The following is a 15700-nucleotide window of genomic DNA, read 5'->3' as shown; positions in this document are numbered from 1 at the left end:
ATCAAGGTACTGTCACCAACCAAACGCCAAATTGGAAGTATTAATTGCTTAATATAAGAAAACACTGTTGAACTCCTTTTTCAATGAGATCGTGCGAATTGTTAAAGTAAGGAAATAACGGATTATTATAATAAACCTTATCAAAAAATGAAGACAATGAACTTGCATTTCACTTCACTGTTATGAAAAACATACTTTGCCGCTTAAGCAACGTTATAATTGCTACCTGGTGGCGACTTAGGGAACTACGTAAAGGCTGAAAGATTAGATGACTGTCGAAAACATCGGGATGCAAATCGTTCGCATAGACGATTAGGTTTCAGGAAATTGTGTAAAAGAAGTTATCCAGTTAATTATTAGAAAAAGTTGAATCGAGGAACAAAATTGAACTCCAACCTGATAAGACTTTTCCTTACTATGAGTTCCAGGCATATCTTGTATAAGCTCGTAAAAAATAGTGTTTATAAACTGAACTACACTCATAGGGTTCAGTTAGCAACATTATCCTATTCAAAATGCTTACCGTCACGTACTAACCATCCGTTCAGTGTCTTTACGAGCGTGATTCCTTTAAAATGGGACAATAGACTGCTACCATGGGAACCATGGAACATTTCATTCCGAAGATATGCTAAAGGGAAAGACAAGAAAAAGAGCGACAAAGGTTAATTTAGTTAATCTAATAACATTTGTATAAATACATTTAGTCGCATTGGGAAGGTATCAAGATATGGTTTCATTGGCATCATAAGCTATCGCATTTCTTGGTAGGAAAGAAGAATGTAGCTGTAAATGAAACTGCTTTGAGTGAACTAATAAATTTAGAATCTTTGAAAAACCAAATGCATAAGTCGGTGGAGACAATGAAAGAAGAATATGTTAAAAATCTATCGTTGAGGTCGACTACAGGTAAGTGGAATTACTACCCTATAATTGCATATCTTGTAGATTAGCATAAATACAATGCAAATATGAAATGAACGTACCTACGGTCTTAAAGGAATGAAAACGAGATAGCCAAGACGGTAAACTTGATTGACACTAGGTTTCTATAGGGGGAGGTAAAAACAAAGTTACAAGTAAGGGGAAAGATAGGGAACGCACACAAGGTCACTTGGGTGTGTTTGGGAAAGTGTCATACGTGTACCCCAATCACACGAAAAAAGTTAAAATTATTAAAAAATCAATCAAACTTGCTAGTAATCGAGTGGTTGAAAGTTTGTTTGATTTTAATTAATTTTTCTTTTTTGTGTGATTGAGGTATACATGGGTTACTGCTTCCCAAACACACCCAAGTGACCCAGTGTGTGTACCCCAGCTTTCCCCTTACTTGTAACTTTGTTTTTACCTCCCCCCTTAACAAACCTAGTCCCAACCTAGTATAAATATGTGTACATCATTTGCATTATGATACGGTATTGCTTCTTTGCACAATTAATGTTTATGAGATGGTATTTAATTGGAAAATGCAAATTGCTTTTTTTTAACATTTTAAAAGGAAATATTCTGTAGGCCTTATCTCATTTCTCTGCCCACCTGTGCATTAAATTGTTGGGTTATAAGTACTTGAGGAAGTGTTTAACATATTACTTGTTTGATGAAATTAGTCTTATGTACCACATGATAAGTGAGGGCAAACCAAAACATAAGTTTTTCTAATTGAAACACCAATTGAGCTAATTTGCCCAAATTTATTCGAGTATGTTCCCTAAGTAATTTTTTTATCAAAATACGAATATGTTAATTCGACTGCATCCAGCATGTTTTATGACATCATAACAACTGAGTGAAATGTTTTCCATTTAAAGCTGACCTATGTTGTAATGACTGTTGCTTAGTAAAGAAGTTCCTAAAATATAATTTCTAAATAATTTTTCTCATATGTTTAGTATTTAATTAACTGGAGTTGATTGTGGTAAATTAAAATCACTGGTGGAATCCCTTATTGCCTTAATTTTACCAACCACCCGACAGACCTGGAGAAATGTATGTTGTGTTTTCGGTTAATCATAATTGACGTAAAACCTTCCACAAAGTAATACCTAATTCAATGTCATAAACAGGAGTATCGTGTACTTTTTTCGAGTTTTTATTAATATGTGCTTTGAAATTTGGTCGGTGTTTATTCATACTATGTTGTTCCACAATATTTGCAAATTTTTATACAATGCAACATTCCTTTTTTTTGTTGGACGATTATTTCGCCATATTTTCAGACATTGTGGTATTTAAAATCAGTTACCCATGAGTACTCAGTTGGCGGTTAAAGTGCATGATTCAGCCAAGAAATGATAAAAATACATTATTTTTTACTTATAAAATGAATTTACTATAATCACATATCTATAAGCATTACAGTCAAAGTAGTTCAGGATGTAAGAAGATACACTGTGGGAGGTGTTGATGGCAGGTAAATGATTAATGATTTTAAGAAAACACTTGTTAAAGCTTTTATGCAGAGTGTGGTGTTGTATGGCATGGAAATTTTAGGAAGAAGATAGGCCTAAATTGGTGGATTTTGAGATTTGAAGAAGTATGGAAAGGGTGAAACCAACAAGACGTGTTAGGCGTGTTGGAGAGGTGTAAGAATTATTGAAGGAAATCCAAAGGAGGCAGGAAAGGTGCATGCAGAGTATTTTAAGTGGGAATGCAATGTTGAAGACTGATAGAAAGGAGAGCATCAGGCAGGCAAGGTATGGATGGAAAAGGATAGGCATTTTGGATGGAGAGAAGGGAGATAAAAAGTTTGCAGAATTGATAAACTTTAATTTAGTTTGGGCTGTTTGGTTGTGTCTTGCTGGACGAAGCTAAGGCATGTAGCGATGTTCAGTCTGTGTCCATCCAAAAATGATAATATACATTATTCTCAAAATGTGGTTAAATCCACTGATGATTGGCTGATACAATGCAAATGCATTCGGATTTTGTCCTATTATATCTGCAGAACAGGGCTGCATCCTCTACCGCAAAACATGATTATTTCTGTGTTTATGCACTTGGTTGCACCCCCTACCAAGTGCTGCAAATGCCCATTCCATCGTACATGAATGGAAATTTAGTCACATAGGCCCTCCTGGAAATGCACGATTGGTGTTCCAGTCATCATTAAAATTCAAATTGTTTTTTCTGGCTGCCATTACACATGGGGTCTAATAGACATGTAGTCATCAGCTATACCCAAGCCATCAAGTGACCGTGACAGCTGTCATTTTTTTGGGATTGAAATCATTCATGTTGCAGGTAAGCACCTTAGAACCACTCTCATATTTTCAGAATTATCATTTAGAAAGTTTTCCTTGGGTTACAGTTTTCAATAAGACTCCTGTACATATAGCCAAAAAAAACTTAAAAGCCTTTACTATTCTAATAAATATTTGGGAAAATTCCAGTGAAATGTCTACATATATATGAGTTGATTTCAGTTTTCAGTAATTCTAGTGAATCTGCTTTGGAATTTGGATATTTATTTATTGTAATCCAACACTTTAAGGGGTACTTTATCAATGCTAAAAATAGGGAATGTTTTATACAGTAAAATAAATGGATATGCACTGATTGAAAGGCTATTGCCAGAATTTTATGGAGCTCTTACCCATGGATTACATTTAAATGGATTGTTTGTGTCCAACTTATTCTGTTTTCCAAATTTGTAAAGATTTCTTTTTCTAACTACTGTTTAAAAGTTTTTCTCAGTGTCATTAAGTTTTTGTAAGGTTCCATTTTCTTTTCTGTTGCAATACAATATTTATAGATGAATGGGATTTCCTTATCATACTAAGAAAACTAATTTATAATTGATTGCCATACCCAGGTTTAATGGAATATTTTTTTGTTTTAGCTCATCCAAGTTAAAGTATTGCACCTTTATGGATGGTGTTACAAAATAAGGAAGACTTTATAGTGAGTGCAATTCCATGACATTTAACTTTAGTGTATAGTAAGCTCTGCACAGTAGGAATAGTAGAAATGATGCCATTATGTTTCACACACAAAGTACTGCTAAAAAAGAGATGTCATTTCATTAAATGAGAGAATCCAACAAGATCTATTTTGAAGATTGATTCAGCAAGAGCTTAAATTGAACTATAAGTACCACCTGATGAATTCTGTTTCAGTTAGAATGATAATGATTTTTTAAACTTAATCACGAATTTCTTGAAATGTACTCATATTTGGTAATAGTAATAAATTTTTCATAATTAAAATAATAACAAAAATTTATAACATGATGGCATTCTTCCCAGTAAAATATTCCGGAGGTGAAATAGTCCCCCAATTTGATCTCCAGGTGACACACCCAAGTGACCTAGTGTGCGTTCCCTGTCCCACCCCTTACTTGTAACTTTGTTTTTCCTCACCTTCTTTCAATTATGTCCCAATCAAGTTTACGGTCTCGGCTATATGGTTTTCATTGCCTCAAGACCGTAGGTACGTTCATTTTATATTTACATGGAAGCAATGCATTGAAGAACTCTACCAAGGTCTGAGGCTGCTGGAAGAAAACCTAATGAAGGATGAGTGAAATGGATTACGAAAACCAGGGTTCATACGTACTGAGGAGTGAATTCAATAGAGCAGTAAAAGACCTTAAGAAAAGCCAAGCTCCTGGAGAAAACAAAATCGACAGAGATATCATCAAGGCACTCGGAAACAAAGCCAAGGGCAATCTGTATGGAAAATCAAAAATGGCTACAATGACGAAAGTCTTCTTGAAGACTTTCAAAGGAGTGTGATGGTCGTATTACCAAAGAAGATGAGGACAGAGAAATGTGAAGAACTTTGAATTTTAAGTTTTGTGTCACATGCATCAAAAATACTTACACAAATAATAAGTTGAAGGATGGAATGGAAAATTTAAGATAACCCATCGGAAAACCAATTTGGCTTTAGGAAGAACAGAGGAACCCGGGAAGCTATACTCTGTCTGAGAATCATGATAGAGAAAACAATACACATGAACAAGCAACTGTATGTGGCATTGGTGGACTTAAAGAAAACCTTCGGCAATGTGGAATGGAACTAGATATTTGGACTGCTGGAAAAACTTGGAATAGATCACTACGACAGAAGAATAATCTATCAGCTATACAAGAAACTAGCCACAATGTGAATGAGAGATGGAAGCCATATAGTGGCTAAAATTGACAAAGGAGTTAGACAATGATGCAACCTCTCACCTGCATTGTTCAACGTGTACCTGGAGGAGGCAATAAGAGAAGCACAAGGCATCAGATTAAACGGAATTAGGATCAACGGAGATGAGATAAACATGCTACGCTTCACCAAGCCTATTGCAATGATAGCAGAAAACTAGGAGGATCTTCAAAGGTCACTAAATGTATTGGATCAAGTTCTACAAAGATGTAACATGAACCTAAACAAGATGAAGACTAAAATCCTAGTATGTGGAAGAGAGAAGCGGAATACAGTAGTCACACTGAAAGGACAAAACTTAGGGCAAGTGGATTCCTTCACCTATCTCGGAAGTACTATCACATGGGACGGAAGAAGTACTACATACATCAAGCGAAAAATAGCTCAAGCTAAGAAAGCATTTAAAATAAAAAGACAACTGCTCTGTTCAAAGAAGATAGATCTACAAACGAGGAAATAATATGTAAAAACATTAGTATGGAACGTGGCACTCTATGGATCAGAAGCGTAGACCATCAGAAAAGTTTACCAGAAAAGACCAGAAGCCTTTGAAACCTGGTGCTGGAGGAGGATGCTTAAGATCAAATGGATGGACAAAATAAGAAATGAAGAAGTATACAGAAGAATAGACAAAGAACGGACTTTATGGAACACCATAGAGAAAAGAAGAAGCAGATGGATTGGCCACACCTCAAGGCACAATGAATTCGTGAAGAATATAATAGAAGGAAAAATAGAGGAAAAAGTGCCTAGAGGAAGGCAAAGGGATGAAAACATGGGACAAATAAAGAAGAAAGTATGCAAAAAATACCAGTAAGTAAGCCAATTAGCATCAGATAGGTTAGGATGGAGGGCTGCATTCAACCAATAATAGGGTTGAACAACCAATGATGATGATGAATAAATGTTTCATAGGAGGGAATGACTGTCATTATATCTCTAAGATGGGAAGCAGATAGTGCTACAGAATCCTCTGATGCATGGATATAAAATTATTCAACCAACTTCGGCATTAATGTGCATCTTTTCTATCCAAACTTTATTTTACTGTATTCCTGGTAGTATCATTGGTGAACATATTTATCCCAATCAGTCTATCTCCTTCCGGTGCCCAGTACTTCTTCATTTATTTTTATTTCCATTCAATTTCCCTTTTCCATATCCATATCTTAATGGTCTTCAGTCTAAACCTATACTCTAGCTTTAATGACCATTTTTCCATGCTGTGTAAAAAATCATATTAAATATCAAAGTTTTCTGTAATCTTTCCTTATCATTCTTTCTTAAAGTCTATGTCATCTACTCCCTCCCTGTAAAAGTTCTCTTGCCTGATGCAATTCTTCTTCTTATATCCTCACTACTTTGACCATCTTAGTCCAAAACACTTCCAAGATTGGTGAACTGTTCCACCTGCTCTAGTTTTTGCATCCTCATTTAAATGTTTAACTTGGCTTTCCTCTTTCTGGAAAGCCTCATAACCTTCATATTTTTGAGATAGATTTTTATTCCATACCTTTCTCATTGATTTTATAATTTGCCTGGTAAAGGTTGTAACACTTTGGCTAACTGGTCAACTATACCTAGACCATCCATAATCCTAATAATTCAATGAATTCCCCACCAACATTCATCACTATCTCTAGTGTTTCTATTCCTCCCTTACCATTGCATCCGCATCTATATTGAAAAGAACTAGTGATAATGGCCACTCCTGTCTCACTTCCTGTCTAGCACTGTCCATCCCAACCATATACACCATCCACAAATGAGCAGTCTGAAACATGTAGAGGTTTCAGATAAGTTTGCCTATCCTTCCAGACTACTTTTTCTTCTCTAATGCATTCATTATTTCTTCCCAATTTAGTCTATCATAATCCTTCCCACAAACTGCAAAATAAATGCATAGTAGTTGTACTCTCATGTTTCTTTTCATTGGTTACCTCATCAACTCCATGGCATCACGCATACCTCTCCCTATCCTAAACCTAAACTAATTTCTCCCCAAAGTAATATCCCTTCCTCCCATTCTTTGATTGATGATCCTAAGTACCATTGTAGCTGTTTGAAAAATCAAACTTACTGTTCTGTAATCCTCACATCTAGACATCAGTGGGTAAAGTTACTGAGCAGAGGGCCCAGGCTCAGTCCTGAGTGATGCCTCTCAGCTTTACCCAAGCTGTGCGATTTTTCAGGTACCAGATCTTCCTGAGATATTGTAGGTGCACAGGGATTGGGAAAGGAACTGGCCCCCCTACCCTGATATTTGAATATCATGCCATCGAGCTTAGTGCTAGGTGAGCTCTACCCTAACCTATTGAACCAATCTTCAGGTTGATCACTGTGAGAGTCCTCAAATATACCTGTCTCTTCCTTTTTTAGGGTAGGGTCTAGCACAAATCTATCTGACAAAATCATCCAGCCTACTTCCTTCCTCCTATATGCTATGAAATTAGCCCAAAAATCTATTCCTTCCACATTTTCTTAAACCCTTCAGTATTTCCATAGAGATTTTATCCACCCTCACACTCTTTATTAATATTTATTCCCTTAATGCCTTTTTATTTTGCAAGGTACTCAGCTATCAGTCACCTCCCTTAATAACTACTATTCTGCTTTTTAATATGCATTCAAGTATGCCTGTACCTAAGCTACCATACTGTATGACATCTGTATGTCTATTCTGTAATTTATATGCTGTAGTATTACATGTTTTATGTGTTTAAACCTGCTCTCACCTCTGTTTATTATTTATCTCTTAGTGCTTCCTCCTTCCTAATTCTATAATTACATTCTTCTTTTTTTATATAAATTCTTCTTTCTTTCCTAATCATCTCATCTGTAATCCATGGTTTTCATGTCATTTTCCTGGAAAATAGTCCTATAGTTCTGTTTGCAGCTTTTGTATCCCATTCTTGAATTGCCTCCATACTTTATCTCCTAGTGTACCTGTTTCCATGTCCTTACTAATGTTTCCAGTGCATCTTGGCCTTCCTTACTTTTCACAGCGGTTAATGCTTCAATGTGCCATTTACTCTCCCACGTTCTGTTTCTTTGTCTTGAATGTGATATTACACTTCATTAGTATAATCTGATCTCAGGAAGCTTTGCATATATCACACTTTACTTTTATCTGAGCCTAACCATAATTTATTCTATCACATATTCCTCTGATTCTCCTGATATTTTGACATTTCTCTGCCTATTTTGGTGCTTAAAACATGTTCATACTAATGGCTAAGGCTTTTGGCTGTTCCTCTACATCAGGGTATCTCTTGGCGACAAGTTTCTTCAGCCATACTGTTGGCATCTTCAGGTCAATGTTTCAATTTTGGCCGTCTTATTTAGGGAACTGGGAAAATATTTCGCCCAAAAATGACTCTGTTAACAAGCAATTTTTTTCATAACGAGTGATGAGGAAAAAGGAATTCTTGGAGGGATTGCATGCCTGCTACTTCAGTTTGTGTTTAGCACTTGTTTCAACTACCATCTTAGTTTCACTATTGATCGCAAATTTTTCCAGGCCTGTGTTCAGACATATTATTTGTGATTTTTCGTGCAAAGTTAAATAATATTTTATGCATTGTTTTAAAAGTATCCCTGAAGAAAAAGCTGCAATGGAGACAGCCATAAGGGAATAAAAATAGCCTTAGAAAAGTAAAGTAAAATCATTTAAAAGTTAGAACAAGGTGTGAGGATGGCTGATCTAGCAAACACATACAATCAGTCTGCATAAGTGATTTGCTCTATCCTCAAGAACTAGGACATACTTGTTTCTGGCAGGAGCAATGATAGCTGATCCTAGTAAAGTCACCCATGCCAGATGGATCAGATGGTAGGAGCCATACAAAAGTAGTTCTTCATCTGTTTCTCTATGATGTGGCTGCAAAAGCATCCGACCCCAGTGGCAAGACCATTTTAGTAATGGTGCCATATTTAAAACACTGTTGAGGAGGGCAATGGTAAACCATCTCATTTATCTCAAGAAATGATGATAAAATCTAATGTGAAAATGGATTCAAAACAATGGAAAATACAGGATTTATCCCGCCAGGCCAAGTGTGTGACATGCCCATTGGTGGAGAAGGCGAGGCTCTTGAAGTTGTCATCCCATGAAATCTGCACAACCTGACGCATTGTAACAGAAAGTTAGGATTAGGTAGATAAGACCTAGGGTAGGTAGAATGTAGGTTGATTTCATTTCTCAACTTCCTGTTGCATGTATGTCCTCCCTCATTCCTTTAATTTTATCTTTCCTCTCTTTACTATTACGCCCAGTACTTAACCTGCAGTCCATATATTTTTTCTTCATCCTATATTTTTCTTCACAGCTACAAAATGTCCAGTCATTTTTTGTCATCTTTCTTGAATCAATTCTGTGCTGTTAACTTTTATCCAATTTCTCTTTGAAATCCCACTGGGGCTCATTTTCCTTGAATCTAATTCCCTTTCAGTCTTCGTTAAGTTCTTTAGCTTCTTGAATTGGGGTTGCCTTTCATTCCTAAGGACCAGCTTCATGAATATGTAGTGAATTTGGTGTCATCTTACTCCTTTTTTCCTGACATCTTTCACATGTATTGTTTTCATGAGTGTTGATGACTGAGTGTTTTTGCTACCACTGATTTGTATTGCTCTCAATATTTCTGAAGCCTTTCTCCTCTAATGATTGCATTCCAGTTTCCAAGGAAATTAGATTTTTTTCTCTGTACACATTTATTTTATTACTTCAGTGATGTCATCCTACAATTCTATGACAATACATCACTGCTTTGTCATCATCACAGTCTTCTCACTGTGTAAACAAATGCCACTACTGTATCTGTGAGTTTTATTGCTATCTTCACATAGTAAAACTTTTTTTGTAATCTAAAAGCTTTTCACTCTCATTGCAGCCCTCTCCCATATTTACATTCATGGAGCTAGTGTGAATGAAATTCTTATAATGACATCCGAATATGGTTGATGGTCTTAAGAATATTTCGGACAGCTTAGTGGATCAACGTTTCAACTGAACAACACATATTGTCCATGGCTAGGCCCATGTGTGCATTTCCATTAGTTGCCAACCCCAATGCAAGCGGCAGCACTCGCATTATGAAAGACTTTGTCCACATGGACAAGATATTTTCACAAACCACAATTCTCACTTAAGGAAGCTGCAAAGGCTCTCAATACTATTCTTTCACAATCCCTATTATACAAATTAGATCTCACTAATGCCTTTTGGCAAATCCCTCTCCATCCGGCCCATAGACACTTCTATGGAATTTATATTAATTAAGAATATAACTGTTGGAACTGGTTACCAATGGGGCATGCTCTTGCTCCAGCCATTATAAAATGCTAGGCAAGGGCAATGACGGCCGAAATATAACAGGACTTTGACAATCATTTAATAGCTTATTTGGATGACTGACTGTTGTTTCCCTCAGTTGAATCTGTGTGTATCAATAACATTATTGAATTAATGACCAGTGAGCTACGTATCACCATCAATTTCCAAAAGTGTGTGCTCACCCCAGCATGTACCCTAAAATTTTTGGGAGTATGAATAGATACGTCACCAATGAACCTTTGTCTCACCACTAACTCTTTGGCCAGAATAAATTACATTATAGAAATCATAAAATCAGTTCAACAATCAGATAATCCTAAGGCCATAGGGTTTATCTCATGATGTGTGTACATTCTTTGCCTGCCATATTTTCTCATCATAGACCTCGCCAGGCATCAAATGAAATGGGTCTTTGACTTCTGGCAAGTAAAGATATGGCATTGCCTTAGGTTTTTCTCCTCATTCTGCATACAGATGGACGTGTATTCTGATACTATACCCTTCCAGGCTGCATGGGTGATACCATTGATGAAATTTACGGGAATGTTGCCATTAGGGGAGGAGAAACCAATTTATGAGGCGAAGGCCCTTGCTGCACTTATGGCCATTACATATGCCTTTGCGGTTACACCAGAATGTTCCCACATAAATCTGTTGCAACAACATGTCTGTATTGTATGTCCTAAACAGAGGAAAAGGCTTATTATTTTATTTACAAGAAGAAAAACTGATGTATATTAACATAAAAGAACAGTCACGTACCGTGATCTAACGGTATGTCTCCACTGCTGATAATCCAGCCAACCATCCTTCTTGGGCCGTCCTACCTCCCTGCCATTTCAGCTTCTGGTTCGTCAGCAGCAGGAATGGTATATCTGTGGGATGAAGCCTGAGGGGAATAGTCATTCAAGAGTCTTGAAAGTCATGGTGTGCCCCAGAGCTCCCAGATTTGGGTAAACACCAGCAGCCAGTCATTCAAATAAGCTATCATGTGGATCTTAAAGACCCAGAATATTTCTGATCGTCGGATCATGGATCGATTGATCCGAAATAATCTTTAGCCGAGGGATCGATGATCCATCTAACAACCACATCCTTAAGTCTCCTTCTGCATGCAATTTTATTTCACTTTCACATAAGATGTCGTACCCTTATTCTATGCATCTCTACCTTTAGATTTCTCAAAACTTTCTCAAAACTTCCTAATGCCTGGAGTGGCCTGGCATTCTAATTTCCAATCCTAAATAGTTCATACATTTGGCTGTGATACTTTCTCAAGTTGTCCCGATGCAAGGATCTAAATTTAGGATTAGTAAACCTCCAGAATATTTTATTCTAGAGGGTCATATCATGTCTGTTATTTAATTCAGTACCAGAAAAAGAGAAAATTGTTAAGCTGATGCTCCTCAGAATGGTAATGTGGTGGTTTCCTATTACCTTGCTCATCACAGTGTGGCCTATATGAATGGAGTGGAATGAGTCTTGCTGTGCGAGCCAGTATGATATCCTCCTTCATTCATGTAAAGAAGGTCTGCTAGCCCCTCCTCTGGTTATTGGTTGCTGCCACTCATCAAGGCATGGCACCTTCATAGGCTTTTGAAGAAATTGGGCCACCTTATCTTCGAAATATCATTGCTAATTGTTCACAAGTGTTTATTCATCAAGCATGCTCCCTTATTTCACAGCTAATATCCCTATCTATAGATCAATCCACCTTCTTAAACCTGGTAGATGCACTTAATGGCTTTAAGCTCAGCCATGAGGCATGTTACGTATTCCCATTATAATAAAGTGATTCTCCTGTAACACATTATTCATTGTGCCAACTATATATGTCCCCATGTTTCTTAGCCAATGGTGCATAGCTAATTAGTTATGTATGTTGTTGTTTCTTCCCGTCTGCAGGCATGGCTCTAAGAAATGCATAAATATATAGTCAGATATGAACTAATTATCTGAAAGAAGCTGTCAACCTTGCTGAGGCATGGAAAGTCATTCCCCATGTATGGCAAGTCAATGTCTATTGCCAGCCAATAAGAAGGACCACACTGGACTGCTTTGGAAGCCGTATAGTTATTGGATTAGTGAGCAATTCGGAGAAGTAAAAGCTTGGGCAGGGCTGCTGCTTCCTCATTGCACCAGAGTGTTGTAGAGAGTGAAAAACTCCTATGTGGACCTTGATGATAGCCTATGAAAAATTCTGTGGAGCTAAAGCATCTCTCCTTGTATAGTAGAAGAATTGAATTCATCATGTTGCCAAAATTTATTCTTTATTATACCTTTGTTTTAGCTTTGATTATGTGATTGTGTATCTGTGAAATTAAAGCACAGAAGACTTAAAACATAGAAAAATATTGAAACTTCGGTTGTGTATTCTGTAAATATTTACTTACCATAGACTCAGATGAGATGATTTTCTGAGAATAAAAATATTTGGCAGTGATCAATTGTTTTTTTTCTATTGAGCAATTTTACGTGAGAAAAATTACCTGGAGTATTTGAAAATAACATAGGCTGTCCACATCACATTGAGATTCCTTTAAGTGCCAGCTCTCAGTCTTTAGATTCTTTTCACTCTCTCGTGATTTGACCTTTAATATTTCTTTCAGAGAATCAAGTGAAATGATATTTTCTTAGGTGAAAGACCTTTCCTTAGTAGGTTGCTTCATAATTCTGAATAACTCTGAAATCTGCTAGGGGGTTTATGCAACCAAGTGCCCCAATTCTTTGGTCAGGAAATGGCGTAAGGGAGCTGTTTCACGCATCAAAGGAGAAATGGACAACTACACAAGAGGAAAGGACAGTAGGGAAAGCAATCATACAAAGTCATAAAGGAGAGGATCAGTGCGTTTTGTGGCACGCATAGCCAAAAGAAGGAAGGAAATGAGCCACACTGGCCAAATGCACATTCAAACACGAAAACCCACCTTATGGGGAACAAATATTCATTCACATGAATACAGCTATAAGAAAAAGGGATAGGAACACTTACAAAAGACAAATACAGGAGAAGGTGGAATTGAGCAGATCAGAAGTGAAAAAATATTTCCTTGGCTGGGACTTGAACCATGGACTTGCCAGGCAAATTTAGGCAGTGTTGAAAAAGAGGGCACATAGGCTGTATAATAAATATTCCAACTGGTGCAATTGGCAGATTATAGCCCTGCCCTATAGTGGCGCCAGTTGCCTGAGACCCAAGAGCCATCTGTGCTAGGTGGATCATCGAGCTATGCATATGGTGCCACTTATTTTACTTTCTGTTGTCCTTGTTTTTACTGTTTGTTGAAAATGGAAATTCATGAAATCACAGAGCAATGAATTGGCATCAAGTTTTTTTGTGAGGTGCGGTAAAAGTTATCAAGAAATTACTGAAATACTGACAGCTGTTTATGGTGATAATGCTCTGAAGAAAACATCCATTTTCAAGTGGATTAAGCATTTTAAAGATGGCTGACAAGATGCCATGGATGATGCAAGGCCGGGATGACCTTCAGCTACCTGTGTTGATGACAATATTGATCATCTGCGGCACCTTGTCCTTGCCAATCATTGAAAAACTGTCCAAATGATTGCTGATGAACTGAATTTTGGAAAATCAATAGTGCACACTATTTTAACCGAACATGATGGATGGATGACCATGACAATGCACCTGCACATTCAGCAGTGATTGTTCGTCAGTTTCTGGCAAAAAATCAATCACCATCCTTGATCATGCTCCGTATTCGCCAGTTCTCACCCCTGAGACCTTTTGCCATTCTCAAAATGGAAAAATGTGATGAGGGGACATCACTGGGAATATGTGGACACAATGAAGCAAGAAACCAAGAGGCAACTAAAAAGCCTAACTGCCGAGGACTTCCAGGGGTGCTTCAATCAGTGGGAAAAAAGATGGAACAAGTGCATAGCAATGAATCGAGAGTACTTTGAAGGGGACATAATCGATATAGACTAAATTTTGCCAAATAAAGTTTATATGGCCTCAGTTTGCATATTTATTGGACAGACCTTGTATATATGCCTTCAAAATTATCTATTTTGCGTGTAGATGGTTGAGTAGTATTTAAAATCATTGTGGTCACATGTTGCAAATTAAGCTAAACTACAGAGCTGTCAAACTGCTGCTATATAATACATCCAACATTTTCAATTGGTTTTCCAGATCGTATCCACTGAATATGTTAATATACCAAACAGTGCCTTTAACATCTGATTGGCCAATGAAAGGTTGAATAATGAAGAAAGGTATTGCAAAATGTATTTTTAAAATCAAGTAATGGCACAGGCTCAGGAAATGTGTTAATGTTTTCTGAATAGGAGACTAAAGGAGGGAAAATATACTCGTGTGTCTGCTGAAGTAAATTTGGCCCTAAGAAATTGTAAATTTGCTCCAATACTCAAATGTTCAAGTGTAGTAGCTAAAGAAGAGGAATGAAATATCATAGTCAATTTTCTCGATATTTTGAAAAATTTTTGTGATAACATCATCGATAACATGTCATATTTTTGACAGGAAAACATATGAGGCATCTTTGAAGAGTAAGTGGCGTTGGATCATAAATATACATATTCGTTCAAAAACGTTTTTGGACGGTTTAAACTTTTTACAAGCCTACTTCAATTTTCTGCATAACCACTACTCACTTCTAAGCAGTTTTTCTAATGCTGCACAGCATCTTAAATCTCTCAGTGTAAACGTTCACCCCCTAGGAATCGAACCAGTTGACAACAGCTGTCTTAAGTTCCTCGTCATCTTCAAACCATCCTCCAAGTCACTGTTTCAAGTGCAGAAAGAGGAAGTAGTTGTTAGATGCAAGGTCAGGATGAAGGATAGAGGTCCAAAAATGCTGGTTCACTCAATATTCTTTGTACTTTGTGTTGGTCGGTAAGAATGTTTGGTACCCACCTTGAAGAACAATTTGTGATATCTGAGCTTTCCCGGGACAATTGTGTAAATAGTGGTATGTGCAACAAGAGAAAATTGATAGATCAGATCATGTTCTTGGTCCAATTGTTGAACAATTTCATTGGTATGAGACTTGTACAGGTTGCAGAATAGTCCCCTATCCCTCTAGCCTACTCCTACTATCTGCAATGCATTTATTATTTCTACTCAATTATCTCTTTGTCATGCCTTCTCAAAATTTATGACACAAAAAAATACGAGGTCAGTTCACAAAGTATCGTGAATTTTGAATTTTCGCAGGTTGCATA

At 37.0% G+C, this 15700-nt stretch overlaps 1 protein-coding gene and 1 long non-coding RNA gene across 2 annotated transcripts in view; both read left to right on the top strand.

The window, feature by feature from the left end:
• Positions 1–282: 282 nt before the first annotated feature.
• Positions 283–15700, top strand: part of mRRF1 (mitochondrial ribosome recycling factor 1) — a 29201-nt gene continuing 13783 nt past the window's right edge. The window contains exons 1-2 of the mRNA XM_071587697.1: positions 283–664; positions 772–909. Of these exons, the coding sequence (XP_071443798.1) occupies positions 418–664; positions 772–909 (385 nt within the window). The 5' untranslated portion in view covers positions 283–417. The remainder of the gene's footprint in view (positions 665–771; positions 910–15700) is intronic.
• LOC139690315 (uncharacterized) lies at positions 3155–12909 on the top strand. Its single transcript, XR_011701466.1, has 3 exons — positions 3155–3240; positions 3839–3900; positions 12392–12909. It is a non-coding gene; the product is annotated as an uncharacterized lncRNA (long non-coding RNA).

Source organism: Hetaerina americana, unplaced genomic scaffold, assembly GCF_022747635.1.
Source record: "Hetaerina americana unplaced genomic scaffold, ioHetAmer1.1.p SCAF_3, whole genome shotgun sequence".
Lineage (NCBI taxonomy): Eukaryota > Metazoa > Arthropoda > Insecta > Odonata > Calopterygidae > Hetaerina > Hetaerina americana.
This window is presented reverse-complemented; position numbering and strand designations above follow the sequence as displayed.